The 23,794-nt window shown below is 35.5% G+C and overlaps 5 protein-coding genes and 1 long non-coding RNA gene across 8 annotated transcripts; 3 read left to right on the forward strand and 3 right to left on the reverse strand.

Moving 5' to 3' along the window:
- Positions 1–361: 361 nt before the first annotated feature.
- On the reverse strand, positions 362–1,697 carry LOC126834864 (ubiquitin-conjugating enzyme E2 G2). The gene is made up of 5 exons (XM_050567066.1): positions 1,513–1,697; positions 1,309–1,390; positions 1,101–1,219; positions 835–975; positions 362–752 (listed from the first exon to the last, which is right to left on the reverse strand). The coding sequence occupies exons 1-5, from the start codon at positions 1,553–1,555 to the stop codon at positions 628–630; spliced, it is 510 nt and encodes a 169-aa protein (XP_050423023.1). The 5' UTR covers positions 1,556–1,697; the 3' UTR covers positions 362–627.
- On the forward strand, positions 1,463–4,747 carry LOC126834861 (coiled-coil domain-containing protein 102A). The gene is made up of 8 exons (XM_050567064.1): positions 1,463–2,144; positions 2,415–2,603; positions 2,682–2,856; positions 2,921–3,318; positions 3,385–3,591; positions 3,655–3,851; positions 3,914–3,991; positions 4,171–4,747. Exons 1-8 carry the CDS (start codon positions 2,142–2,144, stop codon positions 4,229–4,231), a joined length of 1,308 nt encoding a protein of 435 aa, XP_050423021.1. The 5' UTR covers positions 1,463–2,141; the 3' UTR covers positions 4,232–4,747.
- Positions 4,693–16,585, reverse strand: LOC126834859 (collagen alpha-1(I) chain-like). 3 transcript variants are annotated; one of them, XM_050567060.1, is made up of 8 exons: positions 16,358–16,584; positions 12,900–13,512; positions 11,741–12,841; positions 10,815–11,132; positions 9,619–9,705; positions 9,286–9,411; positions 8,957–9,194; positions 4,693–8,646 (listed from the first exon to the last, which is right to left on the reverse strand). In XM_050567060.1, exons 4-8 carry the CDS (start codon positions 10,899–10,901, stop codon positions 4,892–4,894), a joined length of 4,293 nt encoding a protein of 1,430 aa, XP_050423017.1. In that variant the 5' UTR covers positions 10,902–11,132; positions 11,741–12,841; positions 12,900–13,512; positions 16,358–16,584; the 3' UTR covers positions 4,693–4,891. The 3 variants fall into 3 exon arrangements, with proteins under 3 accessions (XP_050423017.1, XP_050423018.1, XP_050423019.1); XM_050567061.1 differs by lacking the exon at positions 16,358–16,584 and adding an exon at positions 13,627–13,961; XM_050567062.1 differs by lacking the exon at positions 10,815–11,132 and having other exon boundaries at positions 16,358–16,585.
- LOC126834865 (uncharacterized) lies at positions 14,341–16,672 on the forward strand. The gene is made up of 3 exons (XM_050567067.1): positions 14,341–14,642; positions 16,179–16,311; positions 16,406–16,672. Exons 1-3 carry the CDS (start codon positions 14,492–14,494, stop codon positions 16,554–16,556), a joined length of 435 nt encoding a protein of 144 aa, XP_050423024.1. The 5' UTR covers positions 14,341–14,491; the 3' UTR covers positions 16,557–16,672.
- Positions 16,673–16,691: 19 nt separating this feature from the next.
- On the reverse strand, positions 16,692–17,979 carry LOC126834862 (metallo-beta-lactamase domain-containing protein 1). Its single transcript, XM_050567065.1, has 3 exons — positions 17,828–17,979; positions 17,536–17,686; positions 16,692–17,465 (listed from the first exon to the last, which is right to left on the reverse strand). Exon 3 carries the CDS (start codon positions 17,420–17,422, stop codon positions 16,823–16,825), a length of 600 nt encoding a protein of 199 aa, XP_050423022.1. The 5' UTR covers positions 17,423–17,465; positions 17,536–17,686; positions 17,828–17,979; the 3' UTR covers positions 16,692–16,822.
- Positions 17,980–19,512: 1,533 nt separating this feature from the next.
- LOC126834866 (uncharacterized) lies at positions 19,513–20,222 on the forward strand. Its single transcript, XR_007685112.1, has 3 exons — positions 19,513–19,638; positions 19,743–20,032; positions 20,103–20,222. It is a non-coding gene; the product is annotated as an uncharacterized LOC126834866 (long non-coding RNA).
- Positions 20,223–23,794: the final 3,572 nt, after the last annotated feature.

Here is a 23,794-nt window from a genome sequence, read left to right on the forward strand (position 1 = left end):
TAATTTTTGTATAATCACCCAATTAATATTTTGATCGGTTTCTTTTTTAATAAAAAAAACAATTTATCGTGCAAAATAAACATTATAAGTAAATAACGCAAAAATTATTGCTCGGTATGAAATATAATGTTTAAAACGCATATTTTTTTATTAGAATATATAAAGTTCTAAGCTTGGCACTAATTAGTTAAAATTTAAATTCAAAGTGAAGTTTTGTAAGACACAACTAAAATTTAACATAAATTCAACATTCAAACGGATGTTTTGATCGTTTATTTAAACTCTCTGTTCTGAAAAAACCGTGGTAAAAAATCATCGACTGGAATACAACCAAAAAACGAATATTGAGGTAAAGTGAGGTATTTTTTTGTACATTTATTTTGTTGCCCTTATAACAATAATAATAAAAATTTGAACAAAATTCCTGTGAAAATTCATACAATAGATTTAAAATGATAAAATATATATATATGTAATATTTATAAAATATAAAACAAGTAACTTATTGGTTTACAATTAGATATATTATTAGTTAACATATTATTATGTACACAACATTTTGTGAATTATCGTTGATCGTTCTGAGCCGCAATACCAATTTTTTGTTTTGTTTATCGACACATTTTGTTACAGATTCGTAGGTAATCCCAAAGTTTTCCTCACCAATTTCTCGGCGATACTGTTGAACTCGGTGCGATTTTCACGCCACATCTTGGCCGCGTCCACATTTGCTCCGCTCTCGTCGTTCGGCTCTGTAAACGATTTTTAACCGATGAGGTACATATAAATAGTGTTTTAACTTTAACATAACAATAACGGATCGTATGAATTTACCGGCCAACATGCTTATTACAGACAGAAGAATTTTTTCAACGCTCTGCACCGGACTCCATCTTTCCGAACTGGACTCGTAGCCCATCGGATCGTCTCCGGGCGCGTGAAGAATCGATATGCACACTCGTCCGTCGGAATAAACTGGACAAATAAACAAACGACAAATATTACAAAATCAAAGTAAGCCATAATGTTAAACAAAATGTTTTATTTATATTTTTTAAGTTCTGACTGAGTATATAATATTAGAGTATAATAATAATTACTGTTTGGATGAAACATTTCGCACGTGAACGTCATCTTTGGCGGACTCAAAGGATAGTCTGACGGGAAAACCAATTTTGCCGGGAACACGCCGCCTTCGAAACAAGTTCCTTCAGGTCCGCTGTAAAAGTGTTTGTTTTTTTAATGTATTTCTAATGCTGTTAAAGTAGTGTTATATTGGCAACTGATAAATCGCTCAACGTTACTCACGTAATGAGAGCTTCCCATTCGAAGTAGTTGTCTTCGTTGATTGGACCGGCGATGATACCTTCCGGCGGGTTCAACGTCAATTCTAAGCAAAGACGGTTTATTCAATTTATAGCATATTATATTATTATATTATTATTTGTTTTTTTTAGAATAAACATTATTTTAGCTGTTGAAAACTTGACGACCCGACATTGGTTTACTCACGTTTGTATTCGGCCATCAGACGCCTCAGAGCAGAACCGGCCATAGCTAAAACTTGTGTGTGTGTAAGTTTAAAGTCCGAACTTGAACGAACAAGTATATTAACCTTTGAGTGGTATTGGCGAACGGACACGTTTTAGGGGTTGAGCTTTGACGCGGACGGTGAATCGTGACAGCACCTTGACAGGTGTGTCGGCAACTCGTGTTATCATCTGATGCAAAATGGCCGCCGGCGTTCCGCCTGTACGGACCGACGGCCATTTTGCGGTTATCGTAGGTCGCCGGACATACCTTGTGCCGAAAATGTCAACCTAATTGGTTTCCAATAACGTTTGCTGATAACGGAACGCTATCAGTTGTTATTATGCTGATAAGAGTGATAACGGTGCGAGTTGGCTTGGCCACTCGACTCTCGAATACTGCGACGGGCCGCTGCTGATGGTTGGACTTATAGCTCGATTAGTTGTTATTATTTATTACACTATTAAATATTTTTTGGAAATCTGTTTGTTTTTTTTGGCTTCGGAATTATTAGTGTTAATTTGTGAATGAACCGCTCGGCTTTGTGATTTTTGAACACGGACCGCATCGATAATACTGTCGTTTCAATACTTGGAAGCGACAAACAAAAAATGGTATGTTATTTAATTTTCAGGCTCGGGTGGTAACGTTAAAAAAGTAATGCATCACCTTTTTTTTTTGTAATTTAATCACAATATGCCAAGAACAATTTCTACTACTTTTCATAATATTATACAGATAATTTGTAATAACTTATGTGTCAATTCTGGTTTTGAATCGATATTAGCAATAAATAATTAAGTATTCAATTTTGAAAACAAATAAGAAAATGAATACACATTTTGAGTATGATTTCAAAAGTTAATTTCTAATGTCTTTTGCAGGCCGTTAAAATGGCCGCCGGAGAGGCTGGCAGTGTGGTGGCTGCTGCGACCACGGCCTCTGACTGGGACACCAGAGAGTCGATGCGCCAGCGTGAGCTTGACGAGGCTAGAGCGAGAGCGACGCAAATGGAGAAGACCATGCGTTGGTGGTCCGACTGTACGGCCAACTGGCGGGAAAAGTGGAGTAAAGTAATACGGCAGAGCGATTAGATTGATTTTCTTTCTTCAGAACCCATTTGATCCTAGCAATTATGGTTTTTCACTTAGGTGAGAAACGAACGGAACAAAGCACGGGAAGAGGCCAAGATGCTCAAAGACAATTTGGATCATGTCCTCAAGGAAAACGGCAATGTCAAGCGAGAAAAACAAAACCTGGAGCTACAAAACGAGTGTTTACGCAAAGAACTGGAAAAAGTCAATCTTATTTTGTTGAAGCACGCTGGTACGTTGAGCTGTTTGTATAATTTAATAGTTAATGAAAACATTTTTTTTTTTGTTCTTAACAGGACAATGGGATTCTCAAATCGTCGACGCGTTAGAAAACGGCGTTTCCGAATCGGACACATGTTGTAGTTCGATATCGAGACCGCAACCGTCGGTCGTTACCGATTCCGGCATCGAGGAGTACGTTTTGCAAGAAGCCGTTCCCAAACACGCCGTCGAAATGTTCCACCATCATACGACGTCGCCCGTCAAGTCACCGGTGCCGCCATCCAAAGAGTTGACCGACGAAGAGGCCGACAAATTGGAAAAGAACTTGGAAAACTTGTTGGAGAGCACGCAACAAGATTTGGACAGTTTGAATAACCGATTGTTGGGTGCGGTCGATGTTCAAATCGAACACGGTGAATCTCAACAAGATCTGGAAACCGCCGACAGACGTTTGCAAGACTTGAGAGTACAAGTATGCGTTTGGGTGAATCGCCGTCCGGACAATCGATTAAAATGTGATTATTTTTTTTATTTCTAGTTGGAACAACTACAGGTGGAAAACGAACTCGAATGGAGCAAAAGAGAACAATTGGAAAGCGAAATAATCAATGTCGAGAGGACGAACAAACAGCTGAGGACCGAACTGAAAGACGCACAGGAACGGTTGAAAAAGCAAAACAAACCCGAGACGTCGTCCGACATGAAATTCAGACTTGTCCAACAAGAATTGGCCGACAAAAATATTGTAAGTAGATGCACGGACGCTCACGATATGAGATTACGTTGTCATCGTTTTGCACGTTAACAGGAATTGGCCGCATTGAAACACGCCGTTTCCAAACAGAAGAAAACGTTTGTCGATCAAAACAATGAGCTGGCACACTCAACGCGACGCGCAGAGCAGTACGAAGGCGAAGTCAAGCGTTTGAGGAGTCGAGTCGAAGAGCTTAAAAGAGAATTGGCTACGACCCAAGAAGATTACGACGTGGCCACGAATACGATAAAGTAAAATTAATTTTCAAAACAAAGCCGTCGTTGTTTTCTAAAATATATTTTCCCCCTTTAAGGAAGTTGCAGCGGTACAACGAGGACCTTCAGGAACAGTTGGACGGCTTACGAACCGAATTAAAACACCAAAATATCAGGTAAGAACGGCGGATAATTGTATTGTATCGATTTGTTGTTAATATTTTTCGTTTTGTGTTTAACGTGCTGATCTTGGGAAAATTTTTAGAGTAAGCCAAACCCGAGTGTTATATTGTAAAAACAAAATATATATCGTTTGACCGCTTCAACTGTATTTTGTTTCGTTTTTTTTTCTTAGGTTGGCGAGATTAACTAGTCGCGTGTCGATGGACGATACCAGCCACAGCGAAGAGGACTGAGTACACTATATTTTACTTTTTACGTTTGTCAATTACAATTTCAACTACTAATTACCTCTACTTACCCAATGTTCGACCACGACAATACATATCGGTCGTTGTCGCTTGGTTTTCTACTTATGTTATTATTATTATTATTTTTTTTTTTTGTGATGTGTTGTATTTGAGTTTTATATCGGCGTTTGATTTTGCATCTGCACCTGATTTACGATTTCCTTTTTTTTTTTGTTTAAACTAATCCACCGACTGAAAATGTACGGGACATTTTTTCTTCGATCAATCATTTGTATATTTTATTTATTATCGTTGCAATTGACTTGTACCAATACTTGATATTACCGTAATATTAGTATATATATATATAATTAATTTTTTTGTAAACTTTGAATTTTGCTCAACATTTTTTTGTACTATAATTTAAAAAAAAACAAAATGCTTAAACATAATTTTTTTTTTACTTAACGTAATAGAGTTTAGTGAAAAGTAATTAATATTAATTAGTAATATTTAAACGACAAATGTTATTATTAGTTATATGTTACAGTACAAAATTAGGGTTAATAATGTGTAATTTTTTTGTACTTACGTTTGAAAAACATTGTGATTAAATGATTTTTTTTGTACATATAAGTATAATGATGTAATAAGAGAATTGTTTTTTTAGTTTCTTTTGCAAGGCAAAGGCGGCGGATTCGGTTTACATATCTTCGCTCCGGCCTTTGCGCCGTCAATGTAATTGCAAGAGAACGAAAAGTAACCGCAAGTCGACGACTTGGTGAAATATTGAACGTTGTCGTCGACCGGTCGGTATTTGCGGCCCGTCTCGCCGTTCAGGTCAGTATGGAAACCCTTGGCAGCCACGTACGATTCCTTGGCCGTCATGGCCCTCAGCTTGCTTTTGTCCACCACGGTAAGGCCTCCCCCGCCGGGCGTCAACAGCACCGTTTGGGTCTGCGCTTGTCCACCGGGCGTCGCTTTGGCCTCGGTACGGTCGCCGGCCGCCGACGCCACCCTGGCCCGCAGGCCGTTCGGCACTCTCGTGCCGTCCGTGCCGGGTATCAGCTGGCCCGCGTCCAACACCTGTCCGGCCTCCTGCTGGTCGTCCGAGTCCCGGACGACGTGGGCCTGTTGTTCGTCTTCCAGGTTCAAAAATACATTCTGTGTTTGCGCCGGAGTCGGCGCCGACGTCGTACCGACTTTGGCCTCTTTCTCGTCGTCGTCCTCCTCGTATTCCTCGTCGTACTCTTCCGTGTCGTCGTCGACTTCCGGCAGCGGTGCCGCAGGAGTCGGCGGCGTTGAAGTGGCCGCTATTTCGTTCCGTACGGTGGTACCCGCTAGTCTGTCGATCTTGGCTTTGGCGCCGTCCACGGTCAATTTGGGCAATCCCTGAACCTTGTCGCCGGAACTGGCTTGGGCCGCGCCGTTGTACGAGATACCGTACCTGTAAGAGCCCGACAGCTGACTCTGAGACTGGCCCTTGCGCGCGCCACCTTGCGCGGACGCCGTGCCACCGCCTTTGAACAACGACTTCTGTTCGGTGCCGTCGGAGTCGTGCGGCAAGAATCCTATCTGGGCCTGGCTGGACGTGCCGCCGGCACCGGAAGACTGGGCGTCCGCTATGCCTCCTTTGATGCCGGCCTGCAGTTGCGTGTTGGTCGCGTAATCGGCCCCCACGCTCTGAGCTTCGCCCAGGGCCACCCCGCTCTCCAGGTCGTAGTGTATTTGCGATTGCGCCCGACCCTTGCCTGCTCTCCCTTGCGCCGCGCTCGTCGTGCCGTTTGCGTTGCTCGCGATGTTGCTCTGCGCGCCTTTGTCGCTATCGCTCGTCTGCGCCTGCGCGGAGAACGTGCCCGTTCCCGAATACGTCCCGGAGACTTGGGTCTGCGTCATCCCGCCGCTTTTGGATTTACCCTGAGACGATGCCGCAGCGCTGGTTTCAATGCCGTCCACGTTTACGCTGGTCAGAGATTGAGCTTCTCCTCCTTCGGCGTCCACCGACGTGACTTGACCTCCTCCGCCGGAAGACACGTCCGCACCGCCGTTTTGAGGTGGATGACTTCCGGTGGGTTCTTTCTGCGTACCCGCACCGTATTGTTGTTGACCTACACTCAGAACGCTGTCTCCCGGATTGACGTTTACCGAACTCGGAAACGATCCACTGGAAGTAGGCTGTCTCTGATTTGGCTGTTGACCAGCAGTCCCAAAGTTCCCCGGAGAACCAGGACCGCTATAGTAAGGCTGGCGATTACCATACGAACTCGGATAAGGCGCGTTGGCTCCAGGCTGTCCTAAATTAGTATTTAGTAAGCTACCAGGTTGTTGAATGCCGGGCCCTACATTTCCAGTTGCACCTGAAGGGGGTCCGTTATAATTCGGCTGTTGATTGTCAGTCCCAAAGCTGCCAAACGAACCAGGATAGGGTATGTTGGTTCCAAGCTGTCCTAAATTAGGATTTAGTCCGCTTCCGGGTTGTTGAATGCCGGGTCCTGCATTTCCTGTAGAACTTGAAGACGGTACGTTATAATTTGGTTGTTGGTTGCCAGTTGCAAAGTTGCCATATGAACTGGGATAGTTTACGTTAGTTCCAGGCTGTCTTAAATTGGGATTTAGTTCGCTTTCGGGCTGTTGATTGCCAGTCCCAAAGCTGCCAAACGAACCAGGATAGGGTATGTTGGCTCCAGGTTGACCTAAATTGGGATTTAGTCCGTTTCCGGGTTGTTGAATGCCGGGCCCTGCATTTCCTGTAGAATTTGAAGACGGTACGTTATAATTTGGTTGTTGGTTACCAGTTGCAAAGTTACCAAATGAATTCGGATAGAGTGCGTTAGCTCCAGGCTCTTGTGTTCCGATGTTGCCATATGAATTTGGATACTGTACGTTTGTTCCAATCGGTCCTAAATTAGGATTCAGGCCGCTTCCGGGTTGTTGAAAATTCGGTTGCTGAACGCTTGAACCCGAGCTCGGATAACGTACGTTAGTTCCACCTTGCCATGAATTAGGATTTAGTCCTGTACCGGGTTGCTGGACTCCTGACCCTACGGTTCCTATAGAATTTTGAGATGGTCCATTATAAATAGGTGGTTGATTGCCGTATCCTGAGTTACCGATCGAGCTTGGATAGGGTATGTTTATGCCGCCAGTCTGCCCTAAATTAGGATTAAATGCAGTTTGCATGAAATTAGGCTGTTGTCCACCAGATCCTACGTTTCCCGATAAATCTGGAGATAGAGCATTATTTCTGGGTTGGGCAAAACCAAATTGTGGAGTTCCAGCTGTTTCGCCATCAAGTGTTCCCTGAGGGCTTCTATTGGGAGCGGCTAGGTTTCGGTGGTCAGAAGTTCCCGAATACTTTCCTAGACCAGTGTACGAAGAAGTGTGTGGGTAATTGTTTGGTGTAAAATATCCATTCGATTCTTTAATGTTAGCTAAAGCGTTTAGACAAGTCTGGTAAACAAAACTGCACAACGACGGTAAGAAGCTATATTGATTAGTGTTTTGACCAACCATAGAGTTTAAAAAACTTGGGTATGTTATTTTCGACGGTGGATTCTGTGGTGGATAACTTCCGTCGCCGATAAATGGCTGTCCGGTTTGTTGGTTACTCCAGGGTTGATATTGGGGCTGATCTACGGTATTTCCATTGGGGATATTTTGCTGATAACTGTTGTGGGGATATTTAAAATTAACGTTTTCCATAGTAGACACGTGCGGGGCTATTATGCCGTGACTAGAACCGGACGGAAACCCGGGAAATCCTGATCCACTGGGAAATGATGCCTGTTGAGTATTCGGAACGACATTGACAGGATAAGTGAATCCAGGCGAGTTGGCCGAAGACGGGTAAGTATTCCGACCGACTTGCTGTGAATTATCATAAGGGTTCCTAGGGTTTGAGTACACACCGCTAGGGTTTATCGCGCCGGGTCGTTGCTCATAAGGTATTTGTCCGTTGGAGGGAAAAGCGTTCAATCCTAATCTTTGGTTCGAGGTCCCACTAGAGCGATCGATGGGCTCGTTACTGGGGAACGCTGCCGGGCCGGATTGTCCTGAGGGAATCTGCGTATTAGCTTGCAACCCTATTCCCGAGTTGGGATTTACCCCGGAATGACCTACTGGCGAACTAGGGTGTTTTTCATTGGTATAATATGGATCGGTTCGAGTCGGTTGGTCCGCATTGAGTTTTCCTCCGGGATATTGTTCGCCCGAAGGAGGGAATTGTGTATTGCCGCCTTGCCTATTTGTTCCCGGCAACGGTTTCGAGTGCTGACCATCCATTGAAGCAATCTGAAGTGTTTGAGGGGCTGGGTTCTCTTGCGAGTATCCGCCATGCGATCCTCGAACGCTTTGTCCATAGCATTCTTCGCAGTCGCTCACGCTGGACTGACTCTGAGCCTGTCCCATTCCATTCGTACCGCCTGGAAATAGCAACAAATTACACCATCAGCGATGCTGACGAATGCAAGCGGCAAGAGTGGCGTTGAGCAATTTGAGAAGACTACTAGGGATTGAAAGGAATGGAGGGATTGACGAAGACGAGGTGAGTGTAATACAAATGTGACAACTAGGGTTTTTTTTGGTAAGAAAAGATAGGGACGTGCATTTAAGACAAATGGAATTTTCGAAGAACTGGAGACTGATGCGTGGAATCAAGAAGGAAAGGCGAATTGCCATCGCATTAGGGGTTAGACATTGATTGAAAACAAGTAACTTGTAATGGCCACTCACTGACTGTTGCTCTTGACAGCTCCGGTTGGGACAAAGCTTCGGCCACTCCGTTTTTGGCATCATCTTTGCCGTTGAAGTTGTTCGGTCCAAAACTGACAAACTGAGTCTGCGTTTGGCCTCGGTAACGTTTCCGGTCGATTGATCTCTTCGATCTTGCGATTGTTTCTCGGTTGTCCGCAAAGACAATCGCATTGTTCCCGCAAAAGTCGATAACGCTTTGACCCACGATTTTGGCCACCTTTGTGAGCACACATATAATATAATAAACACTTGGACGTGACGGTAAAAGTTTTGTCATAATTTTGATTATAAGCGAATGCAATAATTACTTCGTTTTCCGACAAGGGTGTTTTCGTTCGCAACTTGCTTTTCAAATTTAACAGGTTCAAAGAATCTTGATCAAAGAATTGAACTTTGCATTCTTTGGACGTGGCGTTCTTATATGCTACAAGTCTCTGAAATCGCAAACACAATTGTTTTATTGTCATATGTATATATTTTATTATAAAAATGCATCAGACTTCATTAGATTTAACTAACCATAAACAGGAACAGATTTAAATAGCTGAACATTGAAACTAAACGCATAGTGTTAGTTTAAGATTTCAGATTATTCATAAACTTTTGGCCGAAGATGATATATATTTTACAATTGAACTTACCTTTTGATTGGATTTAAATTCAATGACTTGAGATTTTGTTCGGCTACTGTTTTTGACATCCGACGACGATAGCTTTATTAATCCGTTCTAAACATAAATATTAATGCGTATGTTGTTAACAATATTAATCCCTGAATTTAAATTTAAAAATAATTTTTTTCGCGTTTTTTTTTCTGTATTAATACGTTTTTTTCTTATGTCAATTTAGTCGGTCGAACTTACTTTGAATTTATTTACAAACAAACCTTCATTTAAAAAACTAAAAAAAAATGTAGCTTTTTAATTCTCCAAAGTACCTACCTTTCAGGTACTAAATTTTACCCACAATGGATTAAAAGTAAAATTTCAAAAAATTTGAGTATCTTTTGTTTTTTACTCGTGGAACAACCTTTTTGTGAGAATGTAATGAATTTAATAGATTTTTCGACAAAAAATGCATAATAATATTGTTTTTAATCATAAACAATTTGTATGTTTATTTTAATAAAAAACAACCTTAAATAAATATTCCCCCATTTTATAATATAATTTATATTATTATCAAACAGAAAAGGTGTACATTTTTATTTTAAATAGAAAATTGTACTTGACATTTGTCCACTTTCAATGCTATTTTCTATCTTGTGTTTTAAATAGATTTCAAATACTTTTCTTTGTGCTTAAAAGCAACGTATACACGATACTAATACTGAAAAAATTATTCTGAAGTTAACTACAACTACAATTTTTGAAAAATTGAATTCGACCGTAATAATTGGCATTCTAAATTGATAATTAATTTTATACTATATTTATATGACCAGCCCCCAAAAGTTGTTTAAGAAAAACTTTTACTATATAAAAAGGGAAAGATGATGATATTTTGGACAGAATGCCATATTAGTTTTAAAAATTCATTTTTTGGCTTAATTTTTATAATACATTTTCACAATAGTTTAAACGGAGACCTATGTAGGTGTTTTATGTTTCCTCTACAGAGTCAAGTACAACTAAGTAGTTACAAGTAGTAGTAGAACAAAGTACTCAAGTCAAATTTTTGGGTAAATAAAAAAAAACACTGTTTTTTCTCGTACGACTTTACTTGTACTGATAAAAAATATTTTTAATTCTCGCGCACTATACTCGTTTAAATTTTCGAATACCTACCAGTTTTTAGAAAATTTGTTTTTTTATAATTACCATAAAGGTTGTCTTACCTTGTTGTGGTTATCGTTCGAGTGTATGAAACCCTGAGAAATGGCTAATGCGGACACTACAAAACACACCAGGTTCGAAGGGATCATATTACCTGTGTTTATTTGTGTATTTATTTTTTAACAAACTGAAAACCGACAAACTAGGCCGGTTTAAAAAATTAAAAATAAAACAACGACTTGGCCGAATTCGCACATAGCCCACCGTCGACGACGTCTTGTGTGACATAAGATGTTCAAATGTCCAGTGTGTGTTTGTGTGTGAGCATGTTAATATATATATTTTTTTTTTGCCATAATATTATCGCCATCGAGCCAGTTCTTAAAAAAAAATAATGTAAAAAACATCTGGTGGCCCTTCCGAAATAATATGTTCTTCTATATGGCGCTGTATATTACTTGCACGTGATGCGATTAATAAAAAAGATTAAAAAGAGAGAAACGTTTAACCGCCAAATGCGTGTATGCCAAATATTTTGTTCGCCGTTTGAACAAAGAAAGGGTTAATTTGTGATTTCAGAGATTTTTTTGCAGCGCTTTTTTTTTAATTTCTTAGTCTAAACTCAATTATATATGTGCTAATATAAAACACAAAAAGTATTATTTGGTACATAATTTTGCTTTTTATAAGTAGGTACACTCTGTTTAGCTAACATTATTATTACTAAAAAATAGATTTTATTCATGCAGGTTAGGTACCTTACTGTGAAAATGAAAAACTACCCAATTAAACTTTAAGTTAAATGTATTTAACTTAATATGATTTTTTTTTTGTTGATGAATGTTGAACGTTTACTTATGAAATAAGGAACGGGACTTTGGGAAAATCTAGATTTACCAAAAAAAAACAATACATATGTGTCTTAGAATTTTTATAAACAACACTAAAAGGTAAAAGATAGTGAGAAATTTGGATTTTATCGACTTACTTGTTCAGTTTTGACTCTTGTTGCTTTCATTTTTTTTTACTCGCATAGCAAAAATCTACAATTTTGATCTTGAATAAGTTTTCAACGAGATTTTTTACAACAATTCCAAGACACATTGGTATTGGTTCACTCAAGTCTGTCAAATAACAACCAATAAGAATTCTCATTACTGTTTTAATTAAGTATACACTAATATTATAGTTTAAGTTCCTAACGAATAGTTTGGTAAGAAAAATTGCCTACACTTGGCCCTAATCTGTCTTGGTTCTATTTAAATTATTCCAATTTTAAACTGATCCAATTTCATATGCAATTAAGATAGGATTTTTTTTTCTTTTTCAAAACTAATCCATTTGTCGTTAACCATCACTGTTCGACTTGTTCGGTCTATTGTTAGACACCATAAAAGTTTCAACGGTTTTAGTTAATAGGATATGTAAAATATAATATAACAGCTATTATAGTTGTAATATAAATTTATTTTGTAGACGTGCACCGTGTTAAATGTCAGGGTCGTTAAGTTGGGTAAAAAAAAAAAATATAGAAATTAATGTATATATAAAATGGCGTTAGCTAATCTACATAGTGAGTATAGTCTGTAGTTGTAGTATTTTATGGGGGGGGTTTAGCTTAGAACTATATATAAATCAATTTTTTTCTCATTTTGTCAATCTGCTGTTTAAATACATATACAATGGGATTTATTTCGAAATCGTTCGGTATTTTCTACATACTGTATTTATCGAGATTAGCTGGTATGTGAGACTAACGTTTTTTTTTTTTACATAACAGTCTGCAAGTCAATATAGATAATAATAGATAACAAAAAAAAACGCTTGTCGATATCATCATACAATTAACGTATACACTGAGCTTTGTGATTTGTGTATTTTTCCCAATAATCAATATGCCACAACACTTTTTGTTAAAATATTCTATTCAGAGTAGTAGATGTGTCTGTATGTACACATTTGATAACTTTGACCATATTATTATATTATATTCATGGTCAATAACAGATATAATAATATTATATTATGATATTTGTATTTTTAAAAGTCGGTTGGACGCGCAACGTTTGTTTGCGGTGACCGAGACGGCCTAAAAGACAAAAAAAAAAAGTTAAACCTAAGTTTATAAAAAAATTAAATATACATACATAATGATAATAACATATTTGTCGTCGCTCAGCCGGGTCACAGGTAATGTAGGAAAACGACATGATGATGATTATATCGTTGTTATGTTCAATTTATAACGTCTGGGTCGTTTGCAAACTCAATTAAAAGTGGCACACCCGTTTGTATATTTTGTATATCAGCTGTGATATAATATAGTACAAAGGTTTTGTGCATTACATTAACCAGCACACGATTTCTTAAGCCAAAATAATCTTATAATATTTAAAACTCGCATGTTAAAATATAAAATAAAGGTTTTTTCATCTCGCCTAGGTAGGTATGTTGTTGAATACAAACCTTACCGTACCGTGAAATTTAATTAACCCTGTACACATGTGTCTTATATACTTAATTAATCACCTTGTACTTATATGTAAGATAGACAGAGACAGGTCTACGATTATTGGTCGTTTGGTTTCGACTGATAGACACTGTGTGTATTGCACCATAACGACTATACTTAGCTGGTTAGGTATGAAATAATCCATTTGTCACGGTTTGAATTTTTGCATTCCATCAAGACCTAAGGTACAGACACAGACTGTCTGTCGAGTAAACTTGGAAGAGATCCGTTCGTTTGTCGGTTTTTGCCTGTACAAGAGTGAGTAAAAACATAATATATTAGGTAGGTAATAAAAAAATACATATAAAAAGTTCTCAACATTTTAATATATTTTTATTGTATATTACGTAACTTAACCTAACTGATTGTATAGATTGTAAAACACATTTTTCAGGTATTCTCCGAGGGATGACTTGAGTAGGACAGATCATAGGCGCAGCCGACTCGAAATTAGCTCCCCCCCCATCCTTGATTTTTAGGCATAACATTTTAATAGCGACTTAAGTATAGGTAAACGTAAATCCGGTGTAAACAAAATTTCAACAGAGGTAACTTTGATTATATTAATTGTACTCATAAAAAAATTGAGGTGATTGGAAAGTTACTAAAAAGGGACGGTCATGTCGTTTACTCTATAAAAAAAGATAGAAACAAATCAGTCTCTGAATATTTTACATAAATATTAAAATCAAAATTACAGTGAACAAAAATCGCTTCTGTCCCGACTTGTGTTTTTTTTTAATTATTACTATTATTAAAATATAAAATACAGTAAAATGAAAACAAAGAATCTACACACAGCTCTGTTATCCCAATGTGTGTACTTACTATAATATTAATATATGATTTTGTCTCTGTTAAAAACAGGTATGGGAATAGGAATGTATGCGCATATATAGGTGGTATACATCTATGTATAGGTATTGTAATCGAAAATACAATATTATTATTAGATTGTCCATTGTCTATTGTCGTGGTGCCTTATCGGGCGAGCCCGAAGTCAAAGGTCGACCCAAGAGGTTATCGAGAGGCTCTTTTACTTTGAATAAGAAAAATCGGTAAAAAAAAAATATACATACAACAAAAAACACAATCAGTCGAACACGCAGTAGCCGTACGTTAACACTGTATTGTTAATACTTGTTGCCTACCTATTTTGTTTTATTGTGTGCGTTTTCCCGTTTAAATTTTCAGCGTTTTTGTGGAAAAACAAATTTAAAAAAAAACATGGCCAAATCGACATTGCTGTTGTGCTGTTTGTACTTTTTGGCGGTCGTTTCGGTGGCGTTTTCCGCCCAAGACGGTCAGCTCAAAGTCACCAACACGGTCGTGGTGGACGAGCACTTGGCCGCCGCCGAAGTCAAAGAGTCCAACTTGAGTAAGTAAAAAAATAAATTCCAAAAAAAAAATTCGGTAAGAGTCGAAAGCGGTCCGTTTTAGACCGAAAAAAGTATAAGAAATTTGGTACAAAATTTTAACTCAAAGGTTTTAACCGTGTGATGTGTAATTATTAGTTTAGTGTATATATATATATATGACTATTACATAATCCTTGACAGAGATTTAGGAAAAATAGATCTTCCAAAAATTGTCTCATGATATATATCATCTGAAAGTCAAAAACTTTATCCGTGTCGTGTTTTTTTTTATAATGACTTGATTATTAAAATCAAAACGAGCGCTTAGAAAATTTTCCTTTTTTTTTCACCTTTATTTAAACAAAAAAAAGTAATTGTGTTATTAAAAATATCTCTGATTTATTATAATGAGTTGGTGGACGCAGGCATTTTTTTTTTTTGCAAAATCTTAATTTAAAGACTAAACACTGTGATGTGCAGTTCGGTTACATGATTACATTATACAAAATATTTGTTCAGTAATTAGTAATCTTTTTTCTTTTTGGAAGTTATTTTTTTGGTCCATGTAAAGATACAGAAAAACGTACCCTCCTTCTACGAGGTTATTTTAGAGATAAAAAACTAAAAGACAAAGTGTTTTACTACAATGCATAGTTCAATATTATGAAGAATGTAAAAATTAATTAATTTTACTTAGGTAATTTCTGGAATTTTTTTTTAGTTTTTTATATTTGGAAATGTTGTCCTCTCTTGAATAATCTTTTTTTTTTTTTATTATTATATTTGTTTTATCTCGAAAATATTTATCTAAAAGGTACTTTTTTTTATCGGTTTTGTCTAAACATGTTTTTACCATTGAAAATCGTCGATTAGACGTTTTCTTAATTGTCTATAAACAGAAAAAAACGCTGTGAATGCGAAAATGTCTTCAATGAGATATTAATTCTCGTTGCTGCCAATATTAATACTTATGATAATATTTGTAATGATTATCTACTAATGATTATTGTATAAAAAGGCAATAAATTATCATTAAAAAAAAACTGTGCTCAAACTTTAATCCTACAAATATCCCTCAAATACTTCTTTTAACATTTTTTTTGCTGCTTGTCCTTTTATTAAGCTATTTTTTTTTTTACAAAAGGTATTATGCTACATTTTTTTTTGTATTAAATTTTATAACTAAATTTCGATGAGCTTTTAACGATAATTTTTTAAGTAATAATCGTCAAATCCACTATAATATTGTTTATGTTTAGAAAAAAACAAATATAATAATAATAAATAAAAACAAAGCGGCAACGTTAATATGAATTTGAATTTGAAACCGTAAACATTGCGGTCAAGGTGTTATTATTGTTGGATTTGTGATTACGAAAGAACCGTTTCAATTGTTAACAAACACAATAGCACACGTTGTACGGGTCAGAATGAATTATTTAAATTATGACAATCTCAAAAGTTCAAAGGCCGATTAAATCACAAACAATATTATGTTATTGTGTATTTATATTTTTACATAAATTATATACATATATGTTTTTTAACGTTTGCAGAAAACAAATGCTACGACATAAACACGAAGAGTTCTTATAAAATCGATTCGGTGTGGTATCCGGAGAACAAATGCGAGAAGTATACGTGTACGAGGCAAAAGGGTTCGAAAACGCCGTCAATCAAGACTATGGAGTGAATAAACAGCTATTAATATTATTACTATTAGTTATTATTTTACCAGAGTTGAGATTTCGAAACAATATTATCGTCGGTCATGTGTTTCCAGGTGCGAGCCGTGCAAAAATTGTCAAGCCAGCCAAGAATGCGTAGCGCTGAAGCCGCAAAAACAATATCCAAAGTGTTGTCCACAGTGTACGACAAGGGATACGCTGAAAAAAGGTCACAAAATGTACAAGCCAACACGCAAAGTCCGCTGAAACACAAAATGTTTCGCCCGTCAATAAGAATATAATATAATAATATATAAATATATATATATATATATATATATTAAAATCGTTAATAAAATAAACTATAAATATTTGTAATAGTATTAACAGAGGCCGGTGGTGTACTTTTATTACTATTTTTATTTTTTCACAACAACGTGATAACAAAAAGTGTCTTTGAAGTCACGTTGACATTTCATAACGTGACGTTTCATTAACACAATATGAGTAATAACAAAACGAGAGAAAAAAATTTACAATTTATAATTTTTAGTCGAAAACATAGGACCGTGTCCGGGCACGATCCAATCGACTTGCGACAGTATAGTGTTTCGGTTTTTTCGTTGTAAATCCGAATTCTCACTGCCCGCATTTAGCCATATGGACTCGTCCTCAATGTCCTCTTCCCGCTCGAACAGATCGCCAACCACGCCGATCAGACCGTCGACGGTGCGTACTATGACGGAGACGTCCGATTCCGTGTGGCCGGGGGTCGAGACGATCCTGACGTTTTCGTCGATTTCGTACACTCCGTCGGCGTTGAAAAACGCGCTGTCGTCATAGTACAGCTGTTCGTAGCTGACACACCGACCGACGATGTGTTGTGCTTTTAAAAACAAATTATTGTTACCCACATGGTCCGAGTGGCCGTGCGTACTTACTACGTAGTTGATGTCTTCGCAGGTGACGCCGCGCTGCTCAATGGCTTTCACCAAGTCCTTTTTGTCCCAAGGCGTTAACGTGTCGACAATTATATTGTTCGGCCCTCTCAGCAGCGTACAAGTACAATTGGCGAACACGCCTCCTTTGGTGGGCCGACAATAACCGTCGAACAGAATGTGAGCTTCGTACATGACGTCGGTTTCGTGTAAGACTTTTGGTAACGAAAAATTATCCCTAGGCAAAAATATTCAAAATCAAATCGAGTTCACTCGGAGGTATATTATTAATTAAAATCTGTACTTACTTTTGGCTTTAGAGTGTAGATTTTGTCTTAGCAATATTCTTCCTTACAATAATATTATTATGTACCGATATTTATCAATTGTTCAGCCCATTCAATTCCGTATGTATTCCGAACACTAAGTCATTGGTTTCAAACCACAGTAGAATAGTTTCTGTAAAAATAATTTTCCAACAATTAAACTTTATTGTAATTATTTGAAAACAATTATCTCGATTGACAAATTCACAAATATTCGATAAAAATTTCAACAATCAGTCGAGTAACTTTAAAAAACTTGGAAGTATGCACTTACTACGTAGGAAATATGTCTTAACTCGAATAAATGATTTACGTACAATTCATATGTACTGTAGGTTTGAAGAAAGTTTTAGAAAAAAACATATTGTAACTTGTATTCTGTATAAAATTATTTTTTACACTAGACAACAATTATTTCTGTTTGAAAACTGATAAGTGATAACGTTTTATATGATAACTGCCAATGCCCTTAACCACATACTGTGTGTGGTATGTGCGGTAACCTTTGATCACACTAACCATAGTTACCACATATACTTTTTGGAAAAACAGAAATTTTAAGTTGCAACTTGGATTAGTCGAGTTCGAGTGTTTTTTTATAATATTATATTCTTTAGATACCTACTTTTTTTACAGACAACTAAATTAGGTATGTACTATTATTATTATTGCTTACTATATTTTATTTTTTACAACAACCTCTCACAAAATAATATTGTTTGTAAAAGTTCTGTAAAAATATGTCACGTTTTTGACCGATTCTAGTTTTAAAAATCTTGGAAAATTGACAAAAAAAAATGTATTCTAAAATAAAATAATACCTTTATATGTTTTCTAAAAACGGACAATCGTTCATGTGACAATGATCCCCAATGATTAGGTAATTATTTAATACAAAATTATAAATGAAATTTGAATAATCAGTGATGATATAAATAGATAAAAAAATAAGAACAAAACCAAAAAAAATCGTTTTCGTTGATTTCAATTGATATATTGTGCTTGAGAAATAAAATTGTATCCATTTAACTAAATTAGATGCATCGACAAGTGCGTAACGCAGTACAGTAAGAGACGCTCACGAACCGGAGTTCCAATCCGTTTAATCCGAAAACTTTTTTTTAGTTTTTTCTCTCTTTACTTTCATGTAATTTCTTTGTGTGGTTAAATTTAAATAATTAACAACTACATATCATTGCTATTAAAAAAAAAAAAAAAAAAATAGGTATATTTATATGTTTAGGCCGTAACGTAAAATAAATAAACTGGGTTCGATTCCGATTCACATTAAACATATTTTTGTAACACTTAAGCTATGCCTAACACATACGCGAAACAACAAAACAAATACGAAGAGCGCCATAAGGCCAAAAAAATAAGACTAGAACCAACCAGTGGCGTAGTTACGGGGGGGGATGAGGGTGTCGTATCCCCCCCCCATGACCTTTTCTTTTTACTGGCCATAGGCTCAACAAAATATTTATGTACTTATTTAACATTATTATAGTAAAACCCCGAATCTCCTATGTACCTATATAGTTTATAAATATAACTAAAATAATAGCAGTCGATTGAGTTTTTTTTATTGCGGAGCGACGATGCACATCAACAATGTCGTCGTATAATGTACGTCAATAATCAAACAATATTATACTTGTGTAAATGCTCTGAAAATAACTGATGGATTTATACACGTTATCGGAATTTTCTTAACAACTTTTTGTCTCATTCGATAAACGGTATGTGGGCATTAAGATTAAGCATGTGGTCAGTGGTAACAAATTACAATCAGCAGTGTGAGCAACTGGATAATAGTTGACAACAGTTTTCACTATATTACGTATACTGTATAGTGTATTAAAATATAGTTGTGAATTGTGATACGTGAATCATAGTAAGTCAACTAGGTACACGAGTTTAGACTTAAGTTATTTTATTATTTAGTTGTGTCATAGAGAAGACAATTTTTTTTATAAGTCTAAAAATGGAAGGAAAAAGAAAAAAATGTAAAAATACTAGAAATACACTTTTTTTATATTTTTCAAAAAAAATCGTTCTATTGAAAATAAAGAAGATTGTAATGAGGTAAGTATCTTTATCGTTTTATATGTTGTTTCATCACTCCAATTTTTGGTAATTTGGTTTATTTTGTAAAACAAGCAATATAAAAGCAATACGAAATTGTTTAGGTATTGTTGAAAAATTATACAATTTTTTCAATACTCCCAAACGAAATCATGTGTTATTATCTACTATCGAAAACAGTAATGTTGATCAAAAAATAAAAACATTAAAAAGGCTATTTGCAACTCGATGGGTGCAAAGATACGATGTGATTCATGATTTCATTGAGCTTTTTAAGTTTGTAGTAGAAGCTTTAGAATGAATATCAGATTGGAAGGATTCGTCTGCTACGGATGCATCAATAATTCTAAAATCAATGGACTCTGAATTCCTAATTTCAGTTAATATTGTTCAGGTAAAAACAAAATTTTTAATTAAAAAGAAGGTATCTTAAGTCTATTGCAATTACCTGATGTATTTTTCAGCTAATGTTTTCATTTGGCTTACCGTTATGTAAATAATTACAAAAAACCAAAATTGACTTAAAAGAAGCCATTGATCTCGCACTAGATACTATCAATGAGTTATGTACATTATTGTTAGTTACATACTGTTATGTTTATTACAAAAAAAGAGCTATGTACATTATATTATATTATATTACAAACAAAATAAATGTACTTGAAAATTAAGTAGTTTGTGTTTATGTGTGTACAAAAATGTCTATCCCCCCCTAAGACAAATTCCTAATTACGCCACTGGAACCAACTAATACCATCTTGTACCAAGTACCATCTACGAGTGCAGTGTTCACACAACATGATTCCCAAGAGAGTAGTAAGAAAAAAAAATTTTTAATTATCTAGTATACATTTCATATTTTATACAATAAGTAAATAAGTTGATTAGAAAACCAACCATTGGAAAACTAGATCGTTACATAAATGACCAATAGATAATAAATAACTTGGACTTCGATCCCGTTTCACAAAAAAAAACAACTTTTGTAAAATTTTAGCTACGCCTAAGACAAACGCGGAGAGACAAAAAGAATTCAAAGAGCGCCAAAAATCTATTTTCAGAACTTCTCAAGTAGCATCTACTAGTACTTCCACTACATTGTCAATAATGTATCCACCAGATATATCCCATTCGCCTTAATAAATGTTATCAACTTCATCAGAACTTAAACAATCATTAGAAGATAGAACTACTATTGAAACTTCAGAATATATCAGTGTCGCCTCATATAATGAATATTATATACATTCCACGATCAATTTAAATCAAGGTTCTTAAACAATAACTTTGTTGCTGTATGTAGTGTATGTGATAGATTGTGGTATGATAACGTTTTAAAAAAACCTCCACTGATCCACATTGTTCAAAAGATATTCTTTTATGTGAATTTCCTGGTATTAACATCGAATCATCTCTTGTATGTAGTACTTATTATGCCACACTTAAAAACTAAAAATGTTTGCACATAACTATTGTGAGTAATTTCCACGGCTCACTCGGTTTTTTTTTATGATAATAAAAGACTTGAGAACTTCTAGGATTCCGGCCGATTCTTTACACCAGTTTTCTCTTAAAATTTTTGAAATTTAGTTAAGTTTTTATTTTTAAAACAACTTTTTAATATTACAATTTTTATATTTGCAGTATTTTTTTAAAGCTTTATCGACATTCGAAACTTAAATGGCAACAGAAACATTTCATTAACTTTTTAAATTGAGAATAATGTACTACAAATTTAGGATAAGAGTTGATTAATCTTAAAAACTTAAGAACTTTAAAATGATTATTCAAAATTGATTATCGAATAATGTTTTTAGTAAATTATTCTTAATTTAAAATTTTAATTAAATACTTATATAGTTAACTAAATAAATATATAGTTTTAAAGGTTGATAAAGCTCCAGAAAATTAAAAAAAAAAAAAATAAAAATTTAAATATTGTTCAATATTGTAATAAAAAATGTTTTTAAAAATAAAAACTAAAAAATTACAACTATTTTGAGAGTGAACTAATGCAGGGCTCACCCGATAAAATAATAAACACATTTTCCTACAATATACCTATATAGTTATAAGGAATTGGTGTAAAATAATATTTTATAAAATAAACACAATTTTTTTCATAAAATTTATGTTTTTTTCTTTTTATGCGCAATTTTAGAATTTATGAGTTGGAAATTAGTCTTAGAAGATAGGTCTAACATATACCAATACGGCACTCAAAAAAGAAAAAGTAACACATATGTTATTTAAAAAACATATTATATACTTATTTATATGCTGGCAAATACTCTTAATATAGGTACATATGTAGTAAAACGGCTTGTTTATATCGTAACTGTTATTATTGATGTTAGTATTACATTTGTTTCACCGCACCATTTCAGTGTAAAACAACATATTTCTCCAAACAGTTTTTGCTAATTTTTCCTGTTTCAAAGGATTTCTTACAGCTAATACAACATGTATAAACTATATTCTACGGTTTTTGTGTTGATGGTCGTTGTGTTGATTGGAACAACGCGCCACGAAGCACTACATGAAGTCATTTGGAATTTGACGACGGACAGCCGCCATTTGCACTGCAGTGTAGATATGATTTCCTACCCGGGTTTTTGCACGGTGTTGCCCGAAGTCAAAAGCCTTGACAGAACTTCACTTATTGAATGCGGAAAACCGGATTCGTCGAACCTGCAGGTCGACACCCAAGTAATAAACTTCTCATAGAAATTTACATATTATTTTGTTTTTAACAGTTTTTGAAATTTAACTCTATCGCTGTATTCTTCAAATGTATTTAACAGGTTGTTAGAACGACCATTCTGACTGGCATCCGAGAAATAGGCAATGGCCTATTCGCAAAGGTGCGTTACGCAGTTGTGGTCAGTGCAGTAGCTATTGTGCTGATTTTTGCTAGTACTGTAATACTGGTTCTCTTACTCACGGCTATTGCACCTTGGCTACTTATATTGACTTCTTATGCACTGTTGCTGAAACTACTGACTATCATGGTATTTCTGCCGCTGTTTCTAGTGTGGATAATCGTCAGTGTCATTGTAATTTATATCGTTATTCATTTGAAACTTTCACATATAATATAATGTTATCATACATTAACAATTTTCGCATAACTTATATTATTATTGTATATACTCCAAGCAGCTGTACACCACAGCCATGGTCTTATACAACTTGGAACACAAACTATTATAAATATTGTAAAATAAAATGATTTTGTACTTCACAAGTTTACTGGTTTGTTTTTTTATGCAAATATATTTTTTAGTAATATCGCATGTTATCGGATCGTTTTTAATAATACCGTTATACAACAGAACATATGTAGTGAAGCTATTTTTAGATACTGTCGACAATTACTTTTTACTTTAACTCAATACTTTTACTGACATTTGAAAGCAAACGCTTTTACATTCGTTCCGCTTAACCCTACCTGTACCACGTGGTGGCGGTTAGGTTAGTATTAAAACCGTACATTAAAAAACATGTTGTCCTGTTTATATTAAAGATTTGAGTAGAAAACAACTCTAAGCAAACGAAACTAGATTTGTTACTACAACTTCTCAAATCGTTGTTTACCCAGAGTAATTGCTTTTGCAGTGTGTGTCACAATATTCTTTCAGCTGTGCGGTAGTACGCGACGGCCCATGATCTTAAGATAGGTACGTCATAGTAATATTATTATAAGGAAATATGGTTTAGAGAATTATACGCTATCATCGCCGACACGACGACGTTGTGTTTTTTTTTATGCGCTGATCGATTTTTCAAAAACAAATCGTTGTAGGTATATTTATATGATATTAATTCAAATTAATTATAATTTTTTTAATTTTGGAAGAAAAAATGCATTTACATTAGCTCTATTTGCTTAAAACTACCCCACTTGATCCATTCACTCAAATTAAATACTTAATCGTACAATATCAAGCTATAGTAATCCACTTTTAAAAGTGTTTGGGCTATGTGACTATTATACATACTTTTACCTATAATATACATGACTTAAATATCGAGGATACGTTACTAGTATTAGATACATTTTTTATAAGATTGCGAAAGCCTTTATTAGCAACGCTTTGTTAAACAACGACTTTTGGCCTTTCCAGTATATCTTTCCCAAAAGTTTAGTTAGAAA

The sequence above is a fragment of the Adelges cooleyi genome, unplaced genomic scaffold (assembly GCF_023614345.1).
Source record: "Adelges cooleyi isolate 19-005CV unplaced genomic scaffold, UGA_ACOO_1.1 ACOO_flye_CR_arks_rails_tigmint_CR_PRNA_21, whole genome shotgun sequence".
Classification (NCBI taxonomy): Eukaryota; Metazoa; Arthropoda; class Insecta; order Hemiptera; family Adelgidae; genus Adelges; species Adelges cooleyi.

Excerpts from the sequence above, each read along its gene's own strand:
- LOC126834864 (XM_050567066.1), bottom strand. The coding sequence starts at position 1,555 with ATGGCCGGTTCTGCTCTGAGGCGTCTGATGGCCGAATACAAAC. Across the intron at positions 1,391-1,512 it reads TCTGATGGCCGAATACAAAC|AATTGACGTTGAACCCGCCG; the intron begins GTGAGTAAACCA and ends GTCTTTGCTTAG. Across the intron at positions 1,220-1,308 it reads GAATGGGAAGCTCTCATTAC|CGGACCTGAAGGAACTTGTT; the intron begins GTGAGTAACGTT and ends ACACTTTTACAG.
- LOC126834861 (XM_050567064.1), top strand. Across the intron at positions 3,319-3,384 it reads TGCAAGACTTGAGAGTACAA|TTGGAACAACTACAGGTGGA; the intron begins GTATGCGTTTGG and ends TTTTATTTCTAG. Across the intron at positions 3,852-3,913 it reads GTGGCCACGAATACGATAAA|GAAGTTGCAGCGGTACAACG; the intron begins GTAAAATTAATT and ends TCCCCCTTTAAG.
- LOC126834859 (XM_050567060.1), bottom strand. The coding sequence starts at position 10,901 with ATGATCCCTTCGAACCTGGTGTGTTTTGTAGTGTCCGCATTAGCCATT. Across the intron at positions 9,706-10,814 it reads CGAACGATAACCACAACAAG|AACGGATTAATAAAGCTATC; the intron begins GTAAGACAACCT and ends ATTTATGTTTAG. Across the intron at positions 9,195-9,285 it reads CACCCTTGTCGGAAAACGAA|GTGGCCAAAATCGTGGGTCA; the intron begins GTAATTATTGCA and ends GTGCTCACAAAG.
- LOC126834865 (XM_050567067.1), top strand. The coding sequence starts at position 14,492 with ATGGCCAAATCGACATTGCTGTTGTGCTGTTTGTACTTTTTGGCGGTC. Across the intron at positions 14,643-16,178 it reads AGTCAAAGAGTCCAACTTGA|AAAACAAATGCTACGACATA; the intron begins GTAAGTAAAAAA and ends TAACGTTTGCAG. Across the intron at positions 16,312-16,405 it reads CCGTCAATCAAGACTATGGA|GTGCGAGCCGTGCAAAAATT; the intron begins GTGAATAAACAG and ends ATGTGTTTCCAG.
- LOC126834862 (XM_050567065.1), bottom strand. The coding sequence starts at position 17,422 with ATGTACGAAGCTCACATTCTGTTCGACGGTTATTGTCGGCCCACCAAA.